Consider the following 25,130-nt stretch of genomic DNA (forward strand, 5'->3'; position numbering starts at 1 on the left):
AGAAAAATCAAGAATTTTGAGGTCTCGTCCATCTCCAAGTTTCTGAGCCTGATCTCATGGGAGGCACTCACCCACTAACAAATTTTACCCTCGGAATCGTAGACCCTGGAGTATGGAAGAGACGAAAGGGAATCAATCCATTCCTCTTTAACTGCCCCTCACCGATTGCTGTCGTCCTGAATTGCATGATTACTCTGAAATCTTAAGTTTGCTTTTGTGTCTTAAAAAGCAAAGTCATGGAAAGAGACTCCAACAGACAATTTTAGATGGGAAAGGAGAAAGATGAATTGGAAATACAATCTGGCCATGATGATCAGTGGGAATGGGAAATGGAATACTGAACTAGTGTCCACCCTTTTCAGCCCTTAGTATGGGCCACATTTGCACTGAAAAGGACTTATTCTCACCATTTCATAAGCACAGAATTCAAAGAGTATTACAGAGTAACAGATTAAGTTATTTCCAATTTATTGGACTACATACTTCCTCTGGCATGGGTTTTTGTTTTTTCTTTAAATATCAAAGATTTTTATCTAATCCACATGTCAAAAAATCACGGAGTTAGCTATAGCAGGCCACAGAGTAATAGGTCTAGAGGTCAAGAAGCAAGAAATCTTAAAGTGCAGACTTTTTTCTTTTATAAAACCTGATTAAAAAACATGTAGGTGGGATTATAATGATTTATGGATTCCTAACCATTTCTTTTGACTGAACTTCATGTTATTTCCTCTTTACTATAATTGTTACTGGTTTCTGGGTGGTATAAATGCACAACTGGATCATTGCTTTTCACACATGTGAATATGTGAATATAAGCTGTGCTCAGTGTTCATAAGGTAGATATTATTGCAATTCTGCAACAAGGTAATGGCAGGAGATCAGTGATTATGCAGAAAACAATGACAATAGAAGCATTCTCTAAGTGAATATTTATTGAGTGTCTATTATGTACCAGGCACTCTTCTGGTGCTGGGGATACATCTGCAAGCAAAACAAAACAAGACAAAATAGGAAACCCCAGAACAACATTTTACATTCCAGTGAGGAGAGACAGAGAATAAAATAACGAGCATGAGTGAAAAAGCGCACTGTAGAGTTTTTAGAGGAGAGGGCATCAGTTAGCCATTGCTACAGAACAAACCACCGCAAAACAGGAAGTATTTGTTACCAGTCATAAGAGCAAAGGGAGATGGAAATGAGAGAGGGTTACGCTGTGACTTTAAATAAGGAGGTCACCATATCGGATAAAGGGCTAGTATCCAAAATCTATAAAGAAATCACCAAACTCCACACCCAAAAAACAAACAATCCAGTGAACAAATGGGCAGAAAACACGAATAGACATTTCTCTAAAGAAGACATCCAGATGGCCAACAGCACATGAAAAGATGCTCAACGTCACTCCTCATCAGGGAAATACAAATCAAAACCACACTGAGATATCACCTCACGCCAGTCAGAGTGGCTAAAATGAACAAACCAGGAGCCTATAGATTCTGGCAAGGATGTGGAGAAACAGGAACCCTCTTGCACTGTTGGTGGGAATGCAAACTGGTGCAGCCACTATGGAAAACAGTGTGGAGCTTCCTCAAAAAATTAAAAATAGACCTACCCTATGACCCAGCAATAGCACTGCTAGGAATTTACCCAAGGGATACAGGAGTGCTGATGCATAGGGGCACTTGTACCCCAATGTTTATAGCAGCACTCTCAACAGTAGCCAAATTATGGAAAGAGGCTAAATGTCCATCAACTGACTAATGGAAAAAGAAGACATGGTTTATATGTACAATGGAATACTACTTGGCAATGAGAAAGAATGAAATCTGTCCATTTGTAGCAACACGGATGAAACTGGAGTTAAGTGAAATAAATCAGGCAGAGAAAGACAGATACCATATGTTTTCATTCATGTGGATCCTGAGAAACTTAACAGAAGGCCATGGGGGAGGGGAAGAGGGAAAAAAAGTTACAGAGAGGGAGGGAGGCAAACCATAAGACACTCTTAAAAACTGAGAACAAACTGAGGGTTGATGGGGGGTTGCGGGGAGAGGGGAAAGTGGGTGATGGGCATTGAGGAGGGCACCTGTTGGGATGAGCACTGGGTGTTGTATGGAAACCAATTTGACAATAAATTATATTTAATAAAAAAAAAACACACATACATACGTAAGGAGGTCACCTCATTGAGAAGGTCACAGTGGTAAATGGCCTCTGATTATCCACACCTCCTGATCATCCTGCCTTTGTATAATCCCCTTCCTTTGAGTGTGGACTGGACCTAGTGACTGCCTTCCAACAAACAGAAAGTGGTAAAAGTGATGGGATGTCACTTCCAAGACCACGTTACAAAGAGACCGTGTCTTCTGTCTTGCACACTGTTGCTTGCTTGTTCTGATGGGACCCACTCTGTGGTACTATGAGCCGCTCTGTGGAGAGAGCCACATAACAGGCAACTCAGAGACTCCTGGCCCTTCATTCAATAGCTCACGAGGAACTGAATCCTAACAACCAGGTGAGTGAGTTTGAAGGTGGGTCCTCCCTCGGTGGAGCTTACAGATGAGACCTCAGCCCCGGTTCCTCCTTAACTGCAGTGAATCCTTGAGGCACAGACACCCAGCTAAGTGACACCTGAAATCCTGATGCACAGAAACTATCAGATGTTTGCTGTTTTAAGCTGCTAACATTTGGAATATTTGGTTACACAGCAGTGGATAACTAATACAGTGACTTGAAGGAGGTGAGGGAGTTAGCCATGTGGCAGCTATCTGGGCAGAGGGCACAGCCAGTGCAAAGGTCCTGACAGAGGAAGAGGATTGACATGTAAAACGAATGGCAAGGAGGTCATTGTGTAGGAAGCGTGAATGAGGGTAAAAATAGTAGGAGATGAGGTAAGAAAGGTGACTGGGGGCCAGATCCAATGGGGGCTCGGAGGTTATTATAGGAATTTGGCCTTTATCTAAGAGAAACTGGGAGCTGTTGCAAGGTTCTGAGTCTGATGTGATGTGATATAGGTTTTTGAAGGATCCGTCTGGTGTGTGTTAAGAATCAGCTGTAAGGAATAAGGGGAAAGCAGGGAAAGCAGGGAGGCCAGTTAGGAGTCTGTTGCAGTAAATTAGGCAAGAAATGATGGCAGCTCCAATCAGGATGGTAGTTGGTAGAGTTAAGATAACAGGGATGGATTCTGGATGTATTTTGAAGGTAGAACCACGGATTGGTTTGTGCAGTGTGAGGGAAAGAGAAGACTCCATCGTTTTTGGTTTGAGAAAGTAAAAAATGGTAAGACTGTAGGTGGAGGAGATGTGGGGGAATGAGGAAAATCAGAAATTAACTTAGGGATGCCTGGGTGGCTCAGTTGGTTAAGCATCCAACTTCGGCTCAGGTCATGATCTCCCAGTTCATGGGTTTGAGCCCTGTGTCAGGTTCTGTGCTGATAGCTCAGAGCCTGGAGCCTGCTTCGGATTCTGTGTCTCCATCTCTCTCTGTCCCTCCCCCACTTGTGCTCTGTCTCTCTCTCTCTCTCAAAAATAAATAAACACTAATAAAATAAAAAAAATAAATTAACTGAATCATGTCGAACTTGAGATATCTGTTATACATCAAGTAGAGATGTTAAGTAGGCAATTGTGTATGTGAGCCTAGAGCGCAGGAGTGATGTTTAGGCTGGATATATAAATGCAGGGGTTGTCAGCGTATAAACAGTATTTAAAGACTGGATGAGATCACTGAGTGTAGAGAAAGGGACCAGGAACTGTGAATTGGCACGCTCCCTCCAAGTGATCAGAAGTCAGAAGAGAGGGACGCAGTCCGCAGAGGAAGCTGGGAAGGAGCAGCCAGGGAGATGGGAGGAAAAGCCAGAGGTGTGGTGTCTCGGGGACAATCAGGGCAAGTTATCCAGGTGATGTGACCAGCTGCTGCTACTGCATCGGAACGGATGCTGAGACGCGACCACTGGGTGAGGCAGGGTCGCTGGAGACCTTCCTGGAGCAGTTTCATGGCAGCCATGAGGTCTACAGAGTGACCAACGTGGGCTGAACGTGGGAAGGAGAACAACGCTAATCAGACTCCAGCAAACCTTTCTAGTTTTGCTGCAACAAAAAGCCAAAACGAACATGACAACACAAAACACACAAACCAGAAAGGAACTGCTTCTCTGGTAAGGGAAATGGGGCTAGAAGGTTTTCAAAAGGTATTTGTCTGCTTATAGAAATGTCCAGAAAAGGGCAAAAACGTGATGATCCAGTGGGAGGAAGAAGTGCTCAAGTAGGGGGCCTAGCTTTGGAAAGAAATCCAGAGAGATTGTTTGTAGTTTCAGGAAAAAAACTAATGACTTTGAAATGAGCAAAAAATATTACAGGTGTCCTTTCTGGCACACTGTTTGGGCTGTCTGCCCCTTGTCTTTGAGCTATTTTACAACTCCTAGACAACTGACAGGAATGCAAATAATTCTTTTGCAGAGACATACAAACGAATGTGGTCTGATGAAGGAACGAGTGCTTTCCCTCCCCCCACTGTAGACACTAGTTTTGTAAGTATTAAGCAATTAATATGCATCTATGACATTCATTTTGGCATGCCTCATTATCCATACGTGTGCCTGCTTTTAGGAATTCTTCACTGAACTGGTTCTAACATCTTACTGGTTCCTTAATTGCTTAACAAGCTAAGTAAAATTGTTGGCACATGTTCATTTCATATTTGTATGAGAATCATGATTTTACATTTAAAAATTTTTTTTATTGTTTATTTCTGAGACAGAGCATGAGTGGGGGAGGGGCAGAGAGAGAGGGAGACACAGAATCCGAAGCAGGCTCCAGGCTCTGAGCAGTCAGTACAGAGCCCGACCCGGGGCTCGAACTCACAAACCATGAGATCATGACCTGCGCAGAAGTCGGTCACTCAACCGACTGAGCCACCCCGGCGCCCCATGGTTTTACATTAAAAAAAAAAAGTATCCTTCAACAATAGTAATGAGGGAAAGTAGCGTATGGGGGAGCAAATGCTTAGGTGGGTGAAGGAGATAGTGGTAACCTGTGGGGGTTCTCTTCCAGTAGCTTCATTTTCCTGGGCACAGAGATGTAACACAGTCAGCAGAGGGGGAGAGTGAACGGACTAGAGAATATTAATATGGTTGCAGCATTGAAGACCATTTGAGGTTAGTGTTCATGAATTTGGAGTGGCTGTCTGTGGACTGTATTTCTCCAGCCACACACAGTTCAGCTGTGTGGGTGCACACACAGAGAAAGAGCTGAATCTAACCAGGGTTGTGGCTTTGCTAAATCAGTAAGAGGACGCAGGAGTTGAGGATCTATATGAAGAAATTATTATAGTGATTTACCTGGAATTTAAGCAGGGTAAGGAGATAAGGGAAGACTTATGGGCGAAGGACAATGAAAATGCCATGAGATCAACAGATTGGAGGTCCCAACAGGGTAGAAAGATTGTTGCAGTTGCCGTACTAGAACAATGAGCTGGAAAGACAGGAGTTGGTAGTCCGAAACTAAGCAAAATATTTTCTCTATTTGGGGCTGACATTCTACTGGTTGAGGGTCACTCACCTGCTGTCCACCAACCTCCCCCTTTTTGTGAGTGGAAGCACAGATGTTTTGCATGGGCTGCTTAATTCCACCTTGTCTTAGTTTTATTCCTATGGTCTTTCTCAGCGAGTTGATTCCATGAAATCAAGTCTTTCAAGAGTGAACAGAATCTGCAGACAGATAGGCAGCATGATGAGCAAGGTCTCTTTGCTATAGAAGGTTGTGCAGTTTGAAAACTGCACAAAGGACACCAGGCCTAAAGGGTGAGTGGGGCTGAGATCCAGCCCGAGCTCTGTTCACTGAGCTGTGGTCCCAATACCTGCTGTCTTTTGTGGCCATAAAGGCTCATGCTCTGCTACTAGGCGGATATCCTGAGTGGTATCTTTTCTAATCCATAGAAAGGTATTGTGTGGGCCAGGAAGCCCTGATAAAAATTACACACATGCTATGAAGTCTTACCAGAGGGCTAGACTCAGGAGGCAGGTTTGTCTTTCTGCTGAGAAATCCCTTGTGTTCCTTTGTCCTCTACGCGCTTCAAGAGTTGAGAATCTTCTCTGAGGAAGAGACTTAATACTAAACTTTCTCAGTTATGTGCATAGAGTAGCTCTTTATAATTAGTTTTTATGTGGCTAATTAAATTTTGCTTTCTGCGAAACCAATACCTGGCTTTCTAGATCACTGGTATTTGAGAAACATGATGATGTATGTGTCACGTGAATTAGTTGTGGATCACTGCCACCTCCACTGTGTCTTGTCCATTTATTGGAAACATCTTAGGTTAGACAAATACATGTAATTTATAAAAAAGTTAAATGATTTTTTTCCCTGATAAGCAATGTGAAAGAGTGGGCTGAAATTGCTTAGATAGGTGTAAAAAATTTCTACTTGCTCATTCACTATTTTAAGAATTTCTTTAATATATTGGTTCATTTCGACACAAGTTACTTACCAATGGTCCTTGAATTTTCCGGGAGTTCTACAAATATGTATAGTCTCCTTAAACTATCTGTTAAGTGCCATATAAAAATATCTCAAAAGTCTCCCTCTTTTTTGGTAGTAATTCTAGCAATAACCACTCACTGAATTAAAAACATAATACGGAACACGGTTTTATGGACACAAAATGATCCATGCTCACTGATAGCAAATGTTAGTACAGACGATGAGGTACGACTTGGAGACTTAAAAAGAGGCTACTTTCAGCACACTTTTCTAGTCACTAGTTAGTTCAGGGAATGCTGTCAGGAGGTGGTTCAGTATCATTTCCCCTAACTTAATAGGAACAGAGAATCGAAAGGTGAGGCTATTCAACTAAGGCGGCAGAAGGTCAAGAATCTCCACCCCCAACCTATTCCTTGGTTCTCCCCGGGAAGAATTTGCCAACTCTTTCTCATTAGGCACACGGAATATTTTCAACCAACACAAAGAGCAATGCAGATTGTGATCTAGCAAGCACAACACAATGCTCAATCATTCTCCACAGTTAAGCTTTCGTCAGAGACCACGCTACTTTGTTCTGAACCCCTTGGAGAACATCACTGCTTCCTCTTTAGCCTTCACCTAGAAATGCAATGTTTGAGCAAGGGAGGGAGAGGGAAAGTAAAGAGTGTGAGGGGACAGTAGGGACAGTGGGCCTGAGACAGGGATACTGCAGACCGGGAAAGTCTTCTAACAGCCCCTGATATGGTTCTTCACAGGGCATACTCATTATTTTACTTAAGTGTGCAATGAAATTCCAGAACATCATCCAAATTCCTAGACTAACCTAGGTATAAAATGGTATGCTACAGCAAAAATACATTTTTTTCCCCAAATAGTTTGCCATTAAAAATCCATGCCACTTGTGTGGAAATTAAGACCAAACTGCAATATGCTTTACATTTCCAGTGCAGAAAAAGTTTTGTTCCTGAGTCCTGGTCCTGAGGATGGCAAATCTAAATGATAAATGAAATAAATATGTCGTTTATTTGAGTAGACTGATTAGCTGACTGAAGTGGCATTTGATTGATGAGAGAGAAAATGCCACAGCAGAAATTATTTTAAAAACTTTAGGATGTGCTTTCATATGCATGTATTGAAAGTTCAGATTAGAAAGATCTTGGTTTAACAGCTTTGGTTTACTATTCTAGGGATGAGGGTGGGGAGGACATTCTTAAACTGTGCATTTGATTTCATGTCTGGTTAATGAGGTTCTTTCCCCCACAGCAAGGTACACATTAGTGCCAAACTTTACTAGCTAGTAGACTAGGACACCTGCACGAAAGCAATCAAGTCAATACTTTGGTCACTAAGCCAGTAAATCTTATGTTGCACAAATGTGCAGTTTTTGCTGTAGCAAAACTGTGCTCAGGCTGTAGCATTAGTATTATTTTTCAATTGTTTTTCTTTTAAACCGCGCATTTATTTCCCTTTGGTTTAATCGTATTTTTTAAAACATAAACTAGTGTAAACTTTATTCCTAAAAACTTCAGATTCATTTCATTAAAATAGTTAAACAGTTACTCGGCAAACAATGAATCCAGTTTGGATACCTACATATGAACATGGCTATAGCACTACGCAATCTGCAGAGAAGGTCAGTCCATGAATGGAGGCTCTTTACACATAAATATAAAAATATTTTATTTTCAGATGCTTTCACTTTTAAGGTACTTCCTTGAAAGGGATGTCAAAAAAGTATTAAATAAAAGAAGTTTCAAATTTTCTGTTAGGCTATGATTTGAGGGGGAGAGGAGTGGAAACCACTGTTGCTGGTTACATAACTGGAAATATTTGTGGCCACATGTGAAAGTATAAACTATTTCCAACAAAGTCATTTTTCCCTGAATCTGTTGGTGTGAAATTATATATTGTTATTTTCAAAAGCTTTTCTGCTTTTATTGAAATGCAACAGTTACTGAGCACTTATTATATTGCTTATTATGTAGTTCAGTTCATTTGTCCCTAACAAAACCAAAGCCACAGATGGTCTTCTCTCTTCCTTTGTGGATGTATGTGCATGTGTGAAGCTGTTTGTACATTCTTGGTTACTTTGCTTTTGAAGCACTTGGAGAAGCTCATCTACTTCTCAGCAGCTGGTTGGTTTTATAAAGCATCTCGGAAGGCAGACACAGCACTCCCCAGTTTGCCAGAAGTTATTTCTTCTTTGAAGATTCATTTTCTTGAGGGGTATTGCTTTGCTCATTCAGTGAAGACTTTTGGGTGTATAAAGGAAACAGAGTTTCAAACAGTTCTGCAGAAATTGTACTTTGGTCCCTAGACATTGTTGTCCTCAGGAACTGAACCTGTCATCTGGTTTGCCTTCTTCGTGACTGGGGTTATGTTAAAACAGAAATGGTAGGAAAGCTTTCCTATGCTTTGGATAGGAGACAAATTTGCTTTTGTAGAATTTGTGACTGAGCAAAGCAGACAGGGCCTGGCTGAAGAAAACATATGTCACCACTAGCCACCAAGTTAAGTTGTGGAATCCAAAGGTGACAGCCATGGAAATGTAGATCATCAGCTCTGCTAAGTAGTTAGGGGAAGAAACGTATTCAAACCAGTCTCCGAAAGGGATTCGGTGGTTACAGTGAATGACCACTCCTGAAACAGAAACAGAAGACTTCCTGAACATATGAAGTTGTGGAAAGAAAGCTTACCACTTCAGTCCCCAGGCAATTTACAAAGACTCTTATTTTAAAAAGAGGATCACTGGGCACCTGGGTGGCTCAGTCGGTTCAGCAACCCACTTCGGCTCAGCATTGGGCTTGCTGCTGTCAGAGCAGAGCCTGCTTCAGATTCTCTGTCCCCCTCTCTCTCTGCCCCTCCCCTGCTCATGCTCTCTCTCTCTCAAAAATAAATAAACATTAAAAAAATGAAATGAGGGGCGCCTGGGTGGCTCATCGGGTTGAGCGTCCGACTTCAGCTCGGGTCATGATCTCGCGGTCTGTGAGTTCAGGCCCCGCATCGGGCTCTGTGCTGACAGCTCAGAGCCTGGAGCCTGTTTTGGATTCTGTGTCTCCCTCTCTCTCTGACCCTCCCCCGTTCATGCTCTCTGTCTCAAAAATAAATAAATGTTAAAAAAAAAAAATTAAAAAAAAAAATGAAATGAAATAACAAAGAGGATCACAGACCTGTGTGCAAACCCACTTCCCGTCACACTCCCATTGTCAACCTACTACGTATTAAAAAGTTGCACGCTTAGGTTGCACCATCAACTGAAAATAAGCACAAAGCAAACAAAGTCTGTTTCTCCACCAGACTTCCAAGCTAGTAATTAAGAGCTCAGACTGCAGTCAGACTGCAGGAGTTCAAATCCTGACTCCACCACTTACATGTTGTGTAACTTTAGAAAAGTTGCTTAACATCTTTAGTTTCCTCATTTGTAAAGTGAGGATAAGACTCGAACCACCTCAAGAGAGCACCGTAAAGCTATATATAAAGCACTAAGAACAGGGCCCGGCACAGAATAAGCACTTGGTAAACGATGAATAGGATTATTCTATTTTTAGTAATTCAAAAGCCTATTATAAACTGTACCTGTGGTAAGTCAACACAAGCTAACTAAAAGTCAAGTTTTTTTGCTTTGACAGAATGATACTAACTCAGCAAAGTAATACTAGCACTCACATGCTGGTTAGGCACATATCATCAGCACAGGCCCCAAAATGTGGGCACAGCATAGAATCACAGAATATCAGGGCTAGATGGGACCGGGGAGATCTTCTGGCATAACGGTCTCATTTTACAAATGGGAAGATTAAGATTTTGACAAGGTGTCTTGTCAAAAATAAGTATTTGATAGGGCCACCTAGGTGGCTTAGTCAGTTAAGCGTCTGACTTCGGCTCAGGTCATGATCTAGGAGTTTGTGAGTTTGAGCCCCGTGTCGGGCTCTGTGCTGACAGCTCAGAGCCTGGAGCCTGCTTCACATTTGGTGTCTCTCTCTCTCTCTCTCTGCACCTCATGCTGGCACTCTCTCTTTCTCTCTTAAAATAAAAAAACATTAAAAAATGAATATTTGATAGATAAGTCATGAACTAGGGCAGGAAGGAAAAAAATAAAGGAACACAGACAACTAACTTCTGAGGGTTAAAATCCACATGCAGTGCCTCTAAAAGACATCTCACCTGCTTTATTTTTCCTGAGATTGCCGAGAATGACATGGCACTTGTACTGATGGACAGATGACCAGATAAACATCATCATTCCGAGGATATGGAACCACCGGGCTTGCATCAAGAGATTTTTCCCTATCACATAGACTACAGAAAAAAGAGTCACCTTATTGGCCAAAATGCAAAATTTCAGAGGTTCAGGGAATTAAACAATCATACAGTTAGAACACAATTATCCGATTGCTCTGTTCCTCATGACTAGATAATTATCGTGATGTAATTTACCAAGGACAGAGGGGAGAAGAAAGGGGTATGCTTTCCAGCCCGGGGCAGCTTCAGTGGTCCCTGACAGAGAACTCCACATTGACACATTCTCCTGTTCCCTTTTCAAATGCTTCAAGCACAGAGGTCAGCTCTGCCTCCTACTCTTTTTTTTTTTTTTTTTTTTTAATTTATTTATTTTGAGAGAGACAGAGAGTGTGTGAGCTTGGGAGGCACAGAGAGACAGGGAGAATCCCAAGCAGGCTCTATGCTGCCAGTGCAGAGCCCAAGGTGGGACTTGAACTCACAAACTGTGAGATCATGATCTGAGCCAAAGTCAAGAGCTGGACACCCAACCAACTGAGCCACCCAGGTGCCCAAACTCTTGGTGTCTCATACTCTTGTGTGGTAAGGCCACTGTGCATTTATATTTCTAAGCCTGGTTTTATGTCTTATTTCTTATAGTCTACCGTGAGAACGCTTTCTAAAGGAATCCCACCCTGGGCTGCAGCCCTAAGCTATTCAGGGGAGACTCTGAATGCAGAACACAGACTTGACTGGCTCCAGCCAATGAAGAAAATCACTGGAAGTAAAGGCTCAGCATGGGGCTTCTCAAAAGAGGAGAAATGTAAACTGCAAGATGAAAAATCAAACAGTATCCCTCTAATCTCTGATTAGAGAGAACCACGTTAGAGGGATTTAGTTCAGAAGCAGAAACACTCAAAAGTATCGTCTTCCTCTTTCTTCTCCAGCTACCAAGAAGACAGGAAGAATTCAGGTCTTCTGGGGACTGGCATCAGAAAAGCAAATTAAGGACTTCCTTGTGATCAGCAGGAAGCAGGCAAGCTAGTTAGGAACCTGACTGAAGAAACAAAGCTGTCCATTGACTGCGGGGAAGAGCCTGAGGGTCTGGAGTCAGGAGAGAGCCCCTACAGAGTTGACTCAGGTAAGAGAACCAAGGATCCTACTATTCCATATGGGTACCTGAAGGCAGGGCTCAGCTGATGACAGCTGGGCTAATGAGAGTCCACCAATATCTACCTGTGTTAATTTCTTTTAAAAACTTGTCCCATGGGGCGCCTGGGTGGCGCAGTCGGTTGAGCGTCCGACTTCAGCCAGGTCGCGATCTCGCGGTCCGTGAGTTCGAGCCCCGCGTCGGGCTCTGGGCTGATGGCTCAGAGCCTGGAGCCTGTTTCCGATTCTGTGTCTCCCTCTCTCTCTGCCCCTCCCCTGTTCATGCTGTCTCTCTCTGTCCCAAAAATAAATAAACGTTGAAAAAAAAAAAAAAAAAAAAAAAAAACTTGTCCTATATAAACAGTTTACTATAGACTCTTAACGTTTACTAGATTTAGCCATTTAACTAAAAGGTTATCTTTTCAGAAGTTAAAAATAAACAAAATGTGAAAAATAGTTTTAAATTCAGCTGTAAGAGCAAGTCACTCTAGGATTAAAAACTGAGGCAAATGTTTGAGAGTTTACATCACTGCCAGAAGACCTGCTCTGAATCCGAGAAAGTACCTATGAGGAAAAAACGATTTCTAAGAGTACGTTGGAATTATAATGTGGGGAAGGGGAGTCAGGTGGAAGGCTGAGGCTCCAATCTGTGTAGTATTTAACTCTGTTTATTCATTAATTACTGACTGTCTACTGAGCCTGGCATCTCGCACAAGGCACAAGGCAGTGAATAAGTAAGGTAAAATCCCAGTCCTCATGAATCCACATTCTAGTGACAAGAGGCAAACAGAAACAAGTAGACAAACCTATAATCAAGACAGGTTCAGGCAGAGATGGCACTCTGGAGAAAATAAAATACAACGTATAATGGAGAGTGGTTGGAGGAAGACCCTCTAGAGTTTAAACATTTTTTTTTAAGATTTCATTTTTAAGTAATCTCGATGTGGGGCTCAAACTCACAACCCCGAGATCAAGAGTTGCATGCTCCAACTGACTGAGCCAGCCAGCGCCCGACCCTGCAGACTTTGAAGACAAGGAGGTACGAAGGTGTGGGCAGCTTACAGACATTCTTTCCTTTCCCTTTCACAAAAATCCTCTGAAATCAGGATGTGTCCCTAATTACAGATGAAGGTTCTGAGGCTCAGAGTGGTTAAACAAGCCAGAATTCAGATTCAAGCCCCACTGAGTCCTAAGCTCATGCTTATTCCCATCAGGCCTTGCAGCTGGCAAATGCCCCAGTGTGTTCCCTCTCAATGAATTCCTGAAACCAGTTCTCGCCACATTGTCCCAAAAGCCTGTATATGACCTCTTGAAAGACAAGTAGGTGAAAAAGAAGACAGCTTCAGAAATGAGTGTCTGGAAAGTGATTTTTGTGGGTGTCTCAGCTGCCTTTTCTTTATTTTCTACTGTACAGGAGGGAGGGCAAAAACAGTGGTCCAGCCAGCAGATGAAACTCCAGAAGAGATATGTAATGCCAATGGAGGCCAGCAGACTGAAAGCTAGTGGGTTAGCCACATGCTTCAGAAAGCTCCTTTGGGTGGAAATCCCAGTAATGTTCACCACAGATTATAGTTCAAACCTTGATATGGCCTGCACATGAAAGAAAGCCAACGCAGAAAGCTCAGGGGGGAAATGCTGATTTGATTAAGTTCAGTGGAATCAGATGGAGAGATGCTAGCTGAGCGGCTGGAGCCAATAAATAATTCATGAATTAAGAAAGACTGTTAATAAATTGTACTCTACAATCATTCCTCAAGCCATAAAGGCCTTGGGTTATACCACAGCAGCACAGAGAGGATTTTCAAGGGGCTACTCTGATACTGAAATCAAACCTGAGGAGAAAGCTTACTGAGTATTCTAAATATCAGACTTTGGTCTCTATTTACAAGGATGGAAAGGGCAGCTTTACGGAACATGGAGAAGTGAACTCAGAACAGTCATGAATAGTCTGCCTTACAGTGTCCAGGCAGATGGATACCAAGGGTCCAGGGTAAAGTTAGCCTCAGCACTAAAAACTAGCTTCATTTACCCCAAATGACTTGAGTTCTATGTAGTAAGTATGCACTGTTTTTACAAAAATGATAGTCATAAATGTTTTATCTTCAGCCTCCCTTCCCCCACCAAAATATACTTTACTTCCTCCTCATAAACAAAGACCATGATTTTGCTTCTCTCTTCCTGGCTAGTGGGAGCTCAGAAGTGTTCAGACACAATTCTGATTTACCACAGTACCCTTTTGTCCTCTCCCCTCAAGCTGCCTCACTTGAAGAAAAGCTCTGTTATAACTGGAATCATCCTAAGACCTCAGTGACCTAAGCTTAAAATGGCTTTCTACTCCCTCTTCAAATCACAACTATTCTCCAGGAGCCCAGGCCACCCCTTCCTCCTCTGGTTTTCTGAGATTTAATCCTGTACCACCCTTCCCCTTCCACACGTGCACACCAGAGGGACTGAGGCTTTGGTAAGACAACATTCTCTGCTGACCCCTTCTCTTGTTCTTGGGCGTTCCCCTGCTTCCTGTCTGACTCCTGACCACCCTCCCTCTTTCCTTCCAGACTAACTCCACATGAGTTCAGTGACTTCATTCCCACCAAGGGAGGCCCATGTCCCAATTCTTCACCCTTGCACCTCCTGAACACTTGGCACTTTAATATCTTTACAGGCATTAGTGCTTAGGTAAGTGTCTTTCAGGTTTCAGCAGTTTTGTAACAGTTAATGTATATACCCTTGGGCATGTTGACTTTTTCAAGCGACTAGTAGAGTCCAAACTCTTCATATGCAAAGTGAGTTGAGCAGGTCTACTTTCAAACTGCCCTAAAGCTTGGTGGGGCGCTTTGCCTCAAGAGTACCTCATATGCCCAGTGACTCAGCTAATAGACCCCAGGAACCACTCACCATTTCTGCCGTCCATTGGCACTTGGCTCAGCACAGTTAGGCCGATGAGGACGTAGTAGACGAGTCCAAAACAGTACTGCACAACGTGAATCACAGCATTGGAGAAGACACTGACATAGAAGCACTCGAAGAGCCTTCTCAGGCTGTGGAGCCACAGAAATACTAACACTAAGAATGCAGACAGCGCCAGCTCACTCCCTAGAATTCAGAATGCAACACGTTAGCATCTTTCTTTCCAGGACTAATCCAAAGTTGGATTTTTTCCTACTGTTCAACACAGTATTAAGTAAGATTAGAGCTAGGAGAGGGCCCTAAAAATCATCTGGTCTAATATTTTTTTTTTTTAAGTCATGAGGAAGTGGGCCAAGCGAAGCTAAGGAATTTGGCTAGTGACAAACTCAGGTCTCTTGACTCTCCGTCATGTGAAAGCCTTCTAGGTTACATGTATGTCACTGTGAAGGAGTCTGTGCACTCAGAACCTGAGGACTGTGGATCTCCAGTCCCTGGCACGACCAGCCAGATGAAGATAGTCCGGAAGAGTGCCCACATGACCTCTAACAATCCCAGCTGGTGGGATCCCTGAGTAAGGGGAGACAAGAGACCAAGGCACCTGGAGAGGCAGAAAAGGGGACAGGAACAGAGATGGGGGAATTATGCATTTATTTCCAGATTTAAAAAAAAAAAAAGAAGAAAATTATACCTTTAGCAGACTCTGACCCTTAAGATCTATCTTCCTACCTGCCTCTCACCCCTTTGTCAAAAGAACTGGGAAGAAATACTGGTTTTCAAGTGGCATAACACCTAGACTTTTTATTTTTTTTTTTTTAATTTTTTTTCAACGTTTATTTATTTTTGGGACAGAGAGAGACAGAGCATGAACGGGGGAGGGGCAGACAGAGAGGGAGACACAGAATCGGAAACAGGCTCCAGGCTCTGAGCCATCAGCCCAGAGCCCGACGCGGGGCTCGAACTCACGGACCGCGAGATCGTGACCTGGGTGAAGTCGGACGCTTAACCGACTGCGCCACCCAGGCGCCCCACACCTAGACTTTTTAAAATGAATGTCGTACGTGCACACACGCACACACAAAGGAAGAGATGAAGTTTTAATGGCTAATGTGGGATTTGCTGAGGTATCCTCTGCTCCCAAGGGGGATCTGCATAGGTCTTCCCTTCCAGCTGCCATCTTTTGCAACGAGTTCCTCTGGTTATACAGAAAAGGATTGTTCCTACCAAGCCAGTGGTTTGGCTGCGGGAACAAAGGACAGAGGGAACGCGAGAACGATTTGTTTCTAATTCTGTCCCTCAGCCTCCGCCTGACATTAACTGAAACCACCATATGGTTTTCACCTTCAATTCCTTTAAAAATCCTCCAATTTTTAAAATCGTTCTAGGTATCCTTATCAGAAGTAAAGTGAGGTGAATTTAAGGGCTCTTTTGTAATCATCTGGTCAAAAACTATTTACAGTCAATGTTATTATATAAGTAAAGCTTACAGTATAACAAACATTTTTTTAACTGGTGATCAAAAAGTAATTTCCTGTCATATTTCTGGGGTTCTGAGAGATGATTTTGGTTCAGCGAAACAAATGATAAATGTTTTGAGGCAAACTCGAGGGATCCTAAGAACTTTTCCACTGAATTGTAAAGACTTTTGTATATATTAATGAGTAGTACTAAAAATATCAGAGGGAGAACGGTCTGTCCTGCACACAGCACAGCCCTTGCTGGGAAGTCAGGGACGAAGAGCTAACTCTGGGGCTGCCATGATCTCAGTGAAGGATGGGGGGGGGACACCCCCTTGGCCACCTGCCTATACACCACTCACACTGTTTTTTTTGCCCTCACCCTCCACTTCACAGGCCCACAGAGAAGCCTGAGGGTGGCTGTGAAATACTGAGAACAGCTCCCTACAGGCAGGAAAGGCGGGGACAGGACGAAATGGTTGTAACTAGCCAGGGGAGTCATACCTTGGAACTGGGCAGCCCCGAGAATTCTGAGCAAACCATGCAGCCAGTATGGAAAAGGCACTCCCAGGAACAGAGACTGAGTAAGGTGCCAAAGCAGGAAGCCATTCCACAGCACTGAGATGATATAGAAGTGAGAAAAATACCTGCAAGGTTAAACCAGTTAGGCAATAATCAGAGTAGGTTCACTTTAAAGCATTATGCAGGAATACTATTTTTAGGTTCCCTAACCTCTTTCCCCCATTCCCAAGGTATAGTTTTGTTGTTTTAATAGAACCTGAATCCTGCAGGCATTCAGATTTTTTAAAAATCTCCTTTCAAATGATGGGACCGGTTAACTCGTAGAACAAAGAGGCTTCCTGAGGTAAGAACATGATTGACCTCGTTAAACTTAGACAGATGGTCAATTAGCAATCTCTCTTATCTCTGGGTTAGGGGACGGCTCAAGTTCCAACACAGGGGGTGCCAGACCCTGGCAAAGAGAACCTAGATTGTGCCAACAGAAGCCAGAAACGTGAAAGGTTTCTAAATCCTGAGCAATGTTGCTGCAATAGCCATACAACTCTTACACAAGATTTGCAAAACCACAAGCTCTCAGGGCTGGCCAGAAATCTTAAAGGTCCTCTGATTCAGTGTTTTCCTAAATTTCCTAAATTGTGTTGACCTAACTTTTATACTAACATGACAGATATTAACTCATAAAACTAGGTATAGACTCCTGATGGTTACAGCTCTCCTAAAGTACAGTGCCTGTTTTGCAATCAATTGCAACTTCACAAACAAAATACAAATAAAACCAGGACCAATAAAAATTGAAATTAGCAATGTTACTCCAATGTGAAAGATGGTGTTGGTTTATTGAAACCGTCTAAGGGCACAAAGATCTAACCTTCTTTTGAGGTCCCTTGACCTATACTTCTATTTTTCTCTATTTAAATGATTTCAAAATATTTCTGACTCTGAAAGGTGTCTTCCCTGGTCTTTAATGCATCACTTACATACTAAGCCCCCTCCTTCTGGTCTCATTAGCCTGTGACAAGGTAAATAAACCTGGAGTCAGAGGATTAGATGGAATTCAGCAACTCTTCTTCCAGATGATCCAGAACATAGCCCCCCAGACTATGCCCACAACCCAGCCTGACACCGATCTAATCTGATCACTCCATAGCAACCCACTTAATTCTCCCAACTACTGTTACAAATTCTATCACCAAATCTGCCCTTGCTGAGCTATCCTGTTCTGATCTTCTATCCCAGTTCTGATCTTCTCTGGGCTCAAAAGCCTAGTTTCATCAAAAGTTCATCAGTGTCACTTCCAATACCCCACCCCCCACCCAGCCACTGGCTTTTGGTTGCCTTCCAGGGTCTCTAAGACATGCTTCCTAGAAATGAGTGCAGGTATGGTCTGAGCTACAATAGCAGAGCAGAATGTCAGCAGAGCCCTGCTTTGCAGCCTTCCTCGGAATGGCTAGCTTCTGAAAAGCATCTTCTGGGCCAGCCACTCTACCTACTTCATTTTTCCACAGACATTTATTGAGAACTTAGAACGCTGCCAGGCAATGAATGTTCTAGGACCCAGGAACTCAGCAGGAAGCAAATAGACTGGGTCCCTGCCTTGATTATCTTTCAGCATATGATCAACAAATGAACCTATAGATATCTAGCATAATCTTGGGGTAGGAGACAGAGAGGGAGGCCATTCTGCACAGGTGGTCAAGGATGGCCTCTCTGGAAGTGACATCTGGCTAGAATGAACAACCCCGGTGAACTTCCAGGGCAAAGAATTTTCTAGGCAGAGAAATGACAAAACAAAGGCCCTGAGGAACAATAAAGGACACCTGTGTGGAGAAGGATCGGTGGTGAGGTGGGAGAAGCATATGCTATAGGGTCTCATAAGGACATGGGCTTTTATTCAGGGTGATGGGAAGCCATTTGAGCAGAGTGACCTAAATAACTTATGTTTTAAAAATTTCTCTGGCTGATGAAAAAGTTCTGGGAGACTAATAGTGGTGATGGCTGCACAACAATGAGCACGTATTTAAAATCACTGACCTGTACACCTGAAAAGGGCTAAAATGTTAAGTGTTTTGTCATGTCTATTTTAACACACACCCACACGCACACACACATACACACACAGGGCATTGCTTATTCTTTTTACTCTTTTTAAAGTTAAAAAAAAAATCCCTTTGGTAAGCAGGTGGAAACAATCCTGTAAAGTTTATATGGTTATCTTCATGTGGCGGATGAGTAAATGCAGGCTAAGATGTTAGGTTACTTATTCAAGGTCACACAGTAAGGGGCAGCATTTAGCTCCAGAAGCTCTGATGACTGGAGTTAAAATCACACCACTGCACTTCTAATTCGTGCAACCTAGACCTGCCTGAACTTGCTTTTAGGTCCCTATATCACATGTACCAATTTATACCAAGCCTGCAGTCAACCAATCACTCAAATGCGTTTATAATTGGTTTCTGAGCTGCTAAGCCATATCTTGCTACGCCCTGCTTGTGCTGTGATGTTTCTGATTCACAGGCAGACTGCCGTTCTTATTCCTGCATTTTGTACCTTCTATCTCCTGTTTTGCTTGCCTGATTACCCTCTATGAGAAACATCTTCTACTCGATAAATCTCGATTTTTATAAAGACGCAGCTTTAGCCTCAAATGATAGATCTAAAAACTCTACTCTTTTGTTTTTAGACATTCTCCCTCTTTTTCCTCCCTTGGCAATTTGCTTAATTGTAGCACTGTTTTCCAAACCCTCGGGAACAGGGATAAGGTGATCCTTATGGACTCGGCACCAAGGAAGCACCCTTTTAACAACTATTTCAGTGCTTATTATAAGCCAGGGACTGCTCTAGGTTCTGGGATTACAGCAATGAACACAATAGAGAATTCCAGTCCTCATGGCACTTACACTCACACACAAAAATAAATTTTATAGCATGCCAGCAGGTGATAACTGTTACTGAGAAAACTAAAGCCAGAAAGAAAAGAAGGACTATCTGGGATGGTAGAAATACTTTTAAACAGGGTAGATAGGGCACACCTCATTGAGAAGGTAACATTTGAGTAGAATTCTAGGAAGTGAGGACATAAACAGTATGACTGTGTGGGGAAAAGTTTTCTAGGTATAGATAACAGGCACTGCAAAGGCCCGGAGGTGGAAAAGAGAGGCCCACAAAACTGGACTGGGACTACACGGGGCTGGGGGGGGGGGGGGCTAACTACAGGACACGATGAGGTGGTAGGAACAAACTATATATGGCCTTGGGCTCTTCTTGTGAGTGAGTTAGAAGCCACTGGATGGTTTTGAGGGGGGAGGGGGCAGGATCTAATAATACATATTTACTGATTGCTGGAACTGACCCAAAGCCCAATTAGGGGAGTTATAGGGTTAACTAAGGAAGTGAACTAATGCTTAGTAAACACTGACAAGGTAATCTGTCAATCTGACAAGGTGACTGGCCCTGGGATAAGTGCCACCTATATGGCAAGCACCATATCACCACCTATATGACAAGGGGGTGCTGTTATGCTAACATCTAATCCATATCCACTGTCTCTTGTCTGGACCATCATAACAGCCTCTTATTCAGTCTTCTCCACACAATGGCTAGTCAGTCACCCTTTCAAAACATGAATCACACAATGCCACGCCTGCTTCTCCATCCTAAAGCCATCAATGGCTTTCCATACACTCAGAATAAAATCTAATTTCCTCCCTGGCCCTGGTGAGCCAGCCCTGCCTCCTGCAATGAACTCGTCTCCTGCTCCAACGCTCCCTGACCATCCTCTCCAGTGTTGTCACTGCCACGGCCACCCAATTTTGGTCATGATCAAATAATCCTGCTGGATTTCCTCTGAAGCACTTATTACCATCCGAAATTATCTCGCTTGTTTTGTAAGATTTGTTTACATATCTACTGTACATATCTATCTTACAAGAACTAAAAAGCTCCTGACACAGAAGTACTCTATGAACACCAGTTAAATAAATGAATGAAAGAGAAGGTATCTTATCCAAAATTATTCTTGGAGTGAGCAGTTAAGTTAATCAATGAACCAATTAAACCTAAACCCTCTTTTTCTTAAAATTCATTCAAAACATAGTCATCAAGGACTTTACTTGTCAGGCATTGTACCAGGGATATGGTAACAAAAAAGACAAATGTAAACTTATGGCAAGTTTACAGTCTAGAGGAGGGGTTCTTAACATTTTTCTTCCATGGACTCCTTTGGCAGTCTGGTAAAGGCTACTGACTACTTCTCAAAATGTTGCTTCAATCACAAAATACATAGGGATTACCAAGGAAACCAATTATATTGAAATACAGGTAACACAACTACTAAAAAAAATTTGTGATAATAGTAACATATGTACTTTTTGTAATTAATGTATAAAATAACAATATCCAGTGATTCATTCTTATAGTGATGAAAATAATATTTTGAGATCTCAAAAATTGTGTGTGTGTGTATATATATATATACCTGTCACAATATTGCAAGTACTACTAATTCTACTGTGGTTTGTTGATTACATTCACCTTTAAGGAAATGCTAAATTTCAGCTAGAGGTTACTGAAATAAAGATGTAATTTTTTCTAATCCAAGTTTGCCCTGAATTTCTGCCCACAGGTCTCCTGGACCTCTGGCCAGGATTGCTGAACCCCGGGGGGAAAGTCTGGATGATTCTCTCTGCCTCCAGAACTCAATTCAACTGCAACGCTTTGATACCATTTTGAAATTTTAGAAGAAGTACTTCCATATACACTACACAAGTCAAGAGCACTGTGATTCATGTTGGAGTCACCTATTTATTCAGGCTTTCTGGGAAATCAATAATCTATGAACCAAAAGGAAAATGAGAAAAGCACCATCACTTTAGGGGAAAAAAACCCCTATCCAACAGCAGTAATGGAATCAAACATGCCATGAACTGATTTAAGGTTTTATTCTGGCCTCCTTTGGAAAAAATAACCCCGAACAAAATTACCTAAGCACTATTAAAAAAAAATTCTTTAACATATATTTATTTTTGAGAGACAGAGAGAGTCAGCAGGGGAGGGACAGATAGAGACGGAGACACAGAATGTGAAGCAGGCTCCAGCCTCTGAGCTGTCAGCACAGAGCCTGATGCGGGGCTTGAACATGACTTGAGCCGAAGTCGGGTGCTTAACCGACTGAGCCACCCAGGCACCCTTCCTAAGCACTATTTTAGATGCAGAAATGTGATTTATAGCTGTCTCTTCCTTGGTGTAAAAATTACAGGTTTATTTTCACTTTTAAGAATATTTAAACTTTGCATAAGGAAATATATTTAAATAAAGTATCTAGACATATTTGTCTTTCCTTACTGGCCTGGACTTCAATACTAAAGAAATGCTGGTCTAACTTTAGAGAACAAAACATCATGGAGGTTCTACTCTAGAATTCTGGAAGAAGAAAAAGGTGTAAATTAAGGGAGAGATTACAAACCCAAAGAGTAGTAATGAACAAAGGAAAGGTACCAAGTTTGTTTCTTAGCTGTCATATGAGGACATGCTTGAGCACTAACAGCTAGGGTATAGGAGCCAGAGAAACAGGTGAGTGCAAGGAATGATTTGAAATGTAGTGTCCTTTACATCTAGGGACACTAATGCCTTTTTCAAAATTCACAGCACAAATTGTTAGAATTCACAGTAAGAAATAACGTTTTTCTTCACTTTATAACATTAAAAAAATGACAGCCTGGGAATGCCATTGCTAGTAAGTAGAAAAGAATGTACTGCAATCAAACTTGATTAAAAATAGGATGACAGGCAGGGAGGGCAGTGCCTTGGGTGGCTCAGTTCCTTGAGTGTGGGACTCCTGGTTTTGGATCATGACCTGATCTCATGCTGGTGAGATCTTTGCCCCTATTTCCACCTCCTGCTCTCTTTCTCAAAAAAAAAAAAAAAAAAAAAAAAAGATAGATAGATAATTTTGACTTAAAAAGAGCTCCTAATAAATACGAAGTTTGACTAATGTGTCCTAAATACTCCTACCTTTTCCCAGAACCTCATTCCCTTTACTCTTCCTCTAAATGACCTGGTTTTTCCTTCTCAGTGTTAACACCTGATGAATCCTTCTCCAAAAGACAAAAGTAGGGGATTATCCATGTTTCAGAAACCAAGTTACACTTAGTCCTATTGTTGTCTGTGAACCTGGGACACTGCCAATAAGAGGTTCAAATGATTAAACCAGGGGTTTTAATATGTTAGAAACCTTATCACGTTCCTCCACATAACTTCCTAAATATCAACTTAAGATGCACCTTAAAGACAGAAAAGCCACTGCTATTTTCCGAAGCGTTTGGCTGACTCTTCCCAGCTATGTTCTGAATTCAGAGTAAAAAAACCAAACAACACCCTCCCACCCACCCAATGCAAATTATAACAAGTCTTTACAATTTCTGAAAGAATTCTATGTAAGCCCTAACGATTTCATCTTTCTTAGTTATAAAATCGGTTGAAAGTCAAATAAAGCTTCAGGATCGGGCTTGCCGAAAATGTGCACTCTTGGGCCACATTCTTCCCCAGGGGCACCCGCCAAGATACCAGGTAGGAGGGTCGGTGCGATCAAAGGAGGTGGCGCCCTTGTGGTGACCAGCGTCTGGCCCCTTGTCCTGACTTTGGGGGTCAGAGAGACAAACGGGGGAAACAGGCGTGAAGGGCTGGCCTGCCTTCGAGTCCACAAGAGAGTTCCGGTGACCTCAAGTTAGATTATAAACCCCTAGAGTGCAGGCGAGGGGGAGAAAGGAGAATTTGGGGCTAAAAGGATTTAACCTGCCGCCTGTGCACCTGGGGGCACAGCCAAAGACCAGGCCTACATCGGAAGCGCTGCCATTTCCCCCCAGGGAAAGACTCGTGCGGCTCCAAGCTCACATTGCCGCGCGGCTCACCATCTTTGCTGTCCACCGGCCCTCGGGGCATTCCGCCACCTTGGGCCACAACGCGGAGGCGGCAGTGCCTGGCAGCCCAGCCGGGGCAGCGCTGCGCCCGGCGTCAAGGCCTTCCTGGCCTGGTCAGCGCCGGCCCCGCGTCCGCCTCTGCTGCCCCCTGCCGGCTGCCCGAGCCGGGCGCTCCGGGCTCCCCGCGCCTCGGTATCCCGGGCTCAGCCGGGGCGCGGTTACCTCTTGGGGACATCAAAGGCCCGGCAGGCGGCCGAGCGCGACGGCCCCTCACGCTTGGTTTTCCCATAGCGGATCAGGTCCTGGAAGAGCGCGCAGCCGGGGACCAGGCCGGCCGGCACGAGCTGCAGCACCAGGGTCAGCAGGAAGGCGGCGGTCAGCGCGAGCCACAGAACGCGCAGCGGGTTCAGCGCCGAGAGCTCGACCCCCGCCCAGGGAGCCATAGCCCGAGCGCCGGGCTTCCCCGCTCCCAGGGCCCGAACCGCCCGCCCGCGCCCCAGCGGCCGCTACCGCGCTGCGTGCCTGCCTCAGCTAGGCGGGACGTCGGTGACGCAGCGCGGGGCGGGGCCGTGCGCCCAGGACTCGCCCCTGGGGCGGGGTCACGCTGGCCCTCCTGAGTAGTCCTCAGTCCCTAATTGGACTTAAGTAAGCCCAAAGTATGATTCAACATCATTCAAAGAATTGCAAGCCTGCACTGCTGCATTATTTTCAATGAAAAATGGAAACAACCCTGAGTGGCCCAGTTTAGAATATTTAAATTATTGTACAATACACATTTGTAATAGCATGCAGACATTGCCATGCTCATTAGCATGCAGACTGTGGAAACACGGAATGCCAGGTTCTGATGACTGAAACTAGATTAAGTGATAAAAAGCTGACTGTAAAATACATAGCTGTGATTGCAAACAACCATACTAATACAAACGTGTGTATGTATTGATGAAGAAGGTAGGTCATACACAAAAACGAATAGTTGTATTAGGATGTTGGGAATGTGTATAATTTAAACCAGTAAAGTAGAAAATCATCAAGACGATTGCAAATAACCCAAAAGTGAAAGTGGTAAAAATTGTTATTTAAAAAGCAGCATTCCTTTCCCTAGAGTTCCACTCCCTAGAGGTGGTTTTTAACTCTATGTAATGACAGTGCTATGAATTGACGCATTAAACATTTAAAATTTTGATTTGATCAATTTAAATCAGTAAATTCAATAAATTTAAATATTGATTTTCAGTTACAATAAATCAAAGTTTAACTCTTTTAGGCAATTTTTAAATTAAGTTTATTTATTTATTTTGAGTGGGGAAGGGGCAGAGAGAAGGCGAGAGAGAATCCCAAGCCGACTCCGCACCATCAGCGCAGATCACTAACCGTGAGATCATGACCTGAGCGGAGATCAAGAGTTGGACGCTTGCCTTCGGCTCAGGTCATGATCTTGAGGCCTGTGAGTTTGAGCTCCACATCGGGCTCTGTGCTGACAGCTC

The 25,130-nt window shown here is 43.2% G+C and overlaps 1 protein-coding gene across 2 annotated transcripts; it reads right to left on the bottom strand.

The window, feature by feature from the left end:
• Positions 1–8,134: 8,134 nt before the first annotated feature.
• On the bottom strand, positions 8,135–24,201 carry SRD5A3 (steroid 5 alpha-reductase 3). 2 transcript variants are annotated; one of them, XM_045474022.1, is made up of 5 exons: positions 23,866–24,201; positions 16,712–16,854; positions 14,742–14,939; positions 10,644–10,778; positions 8,135–9,119 (listed from the first exon to the last, which is right to left on the bottom strand). In XM_045474022.1, exons 1-5 carry the CDS (start codon positions 24,084–24,086, stop codon positions 8,860–8,862), a joined length of 957 nt encoding a protein of 318 aa, XP_045329978.1. In that variant the 5' UTR covers positions 24,087–24,201; the 3' UTR covers positions 8,135–8,859. The 2 variants fall into 2 exon arrangements, with proteins under 2 accessions (XP_045329978.1, XP_045329979.1); XM_045474023.1 differs by lacking the exon at positions 10,644–10,778 and having other exon boundaries at positions 23,866–24,194.
• Positions 24,202–25,130: the final 929 nt, after the last annotated feature.

Source organism: Leopardus geoffroyi, chromosome B1 (genome assembly GCF_018350155.1).
Source record: "Leopardus geoffroyi isolate Oge1 chromosome B1, O.geoffroyi_Oge1_pat1.0, whole genome shotgun sequence".
In the NCBI taxonomy this organism is placed as follows: domain Eukaryota; kingdom Metazoa; phylum Chordata; class Mammalia; order Carnivora; family Felidae; genus Leopardus; species Leopardus geoffroyi.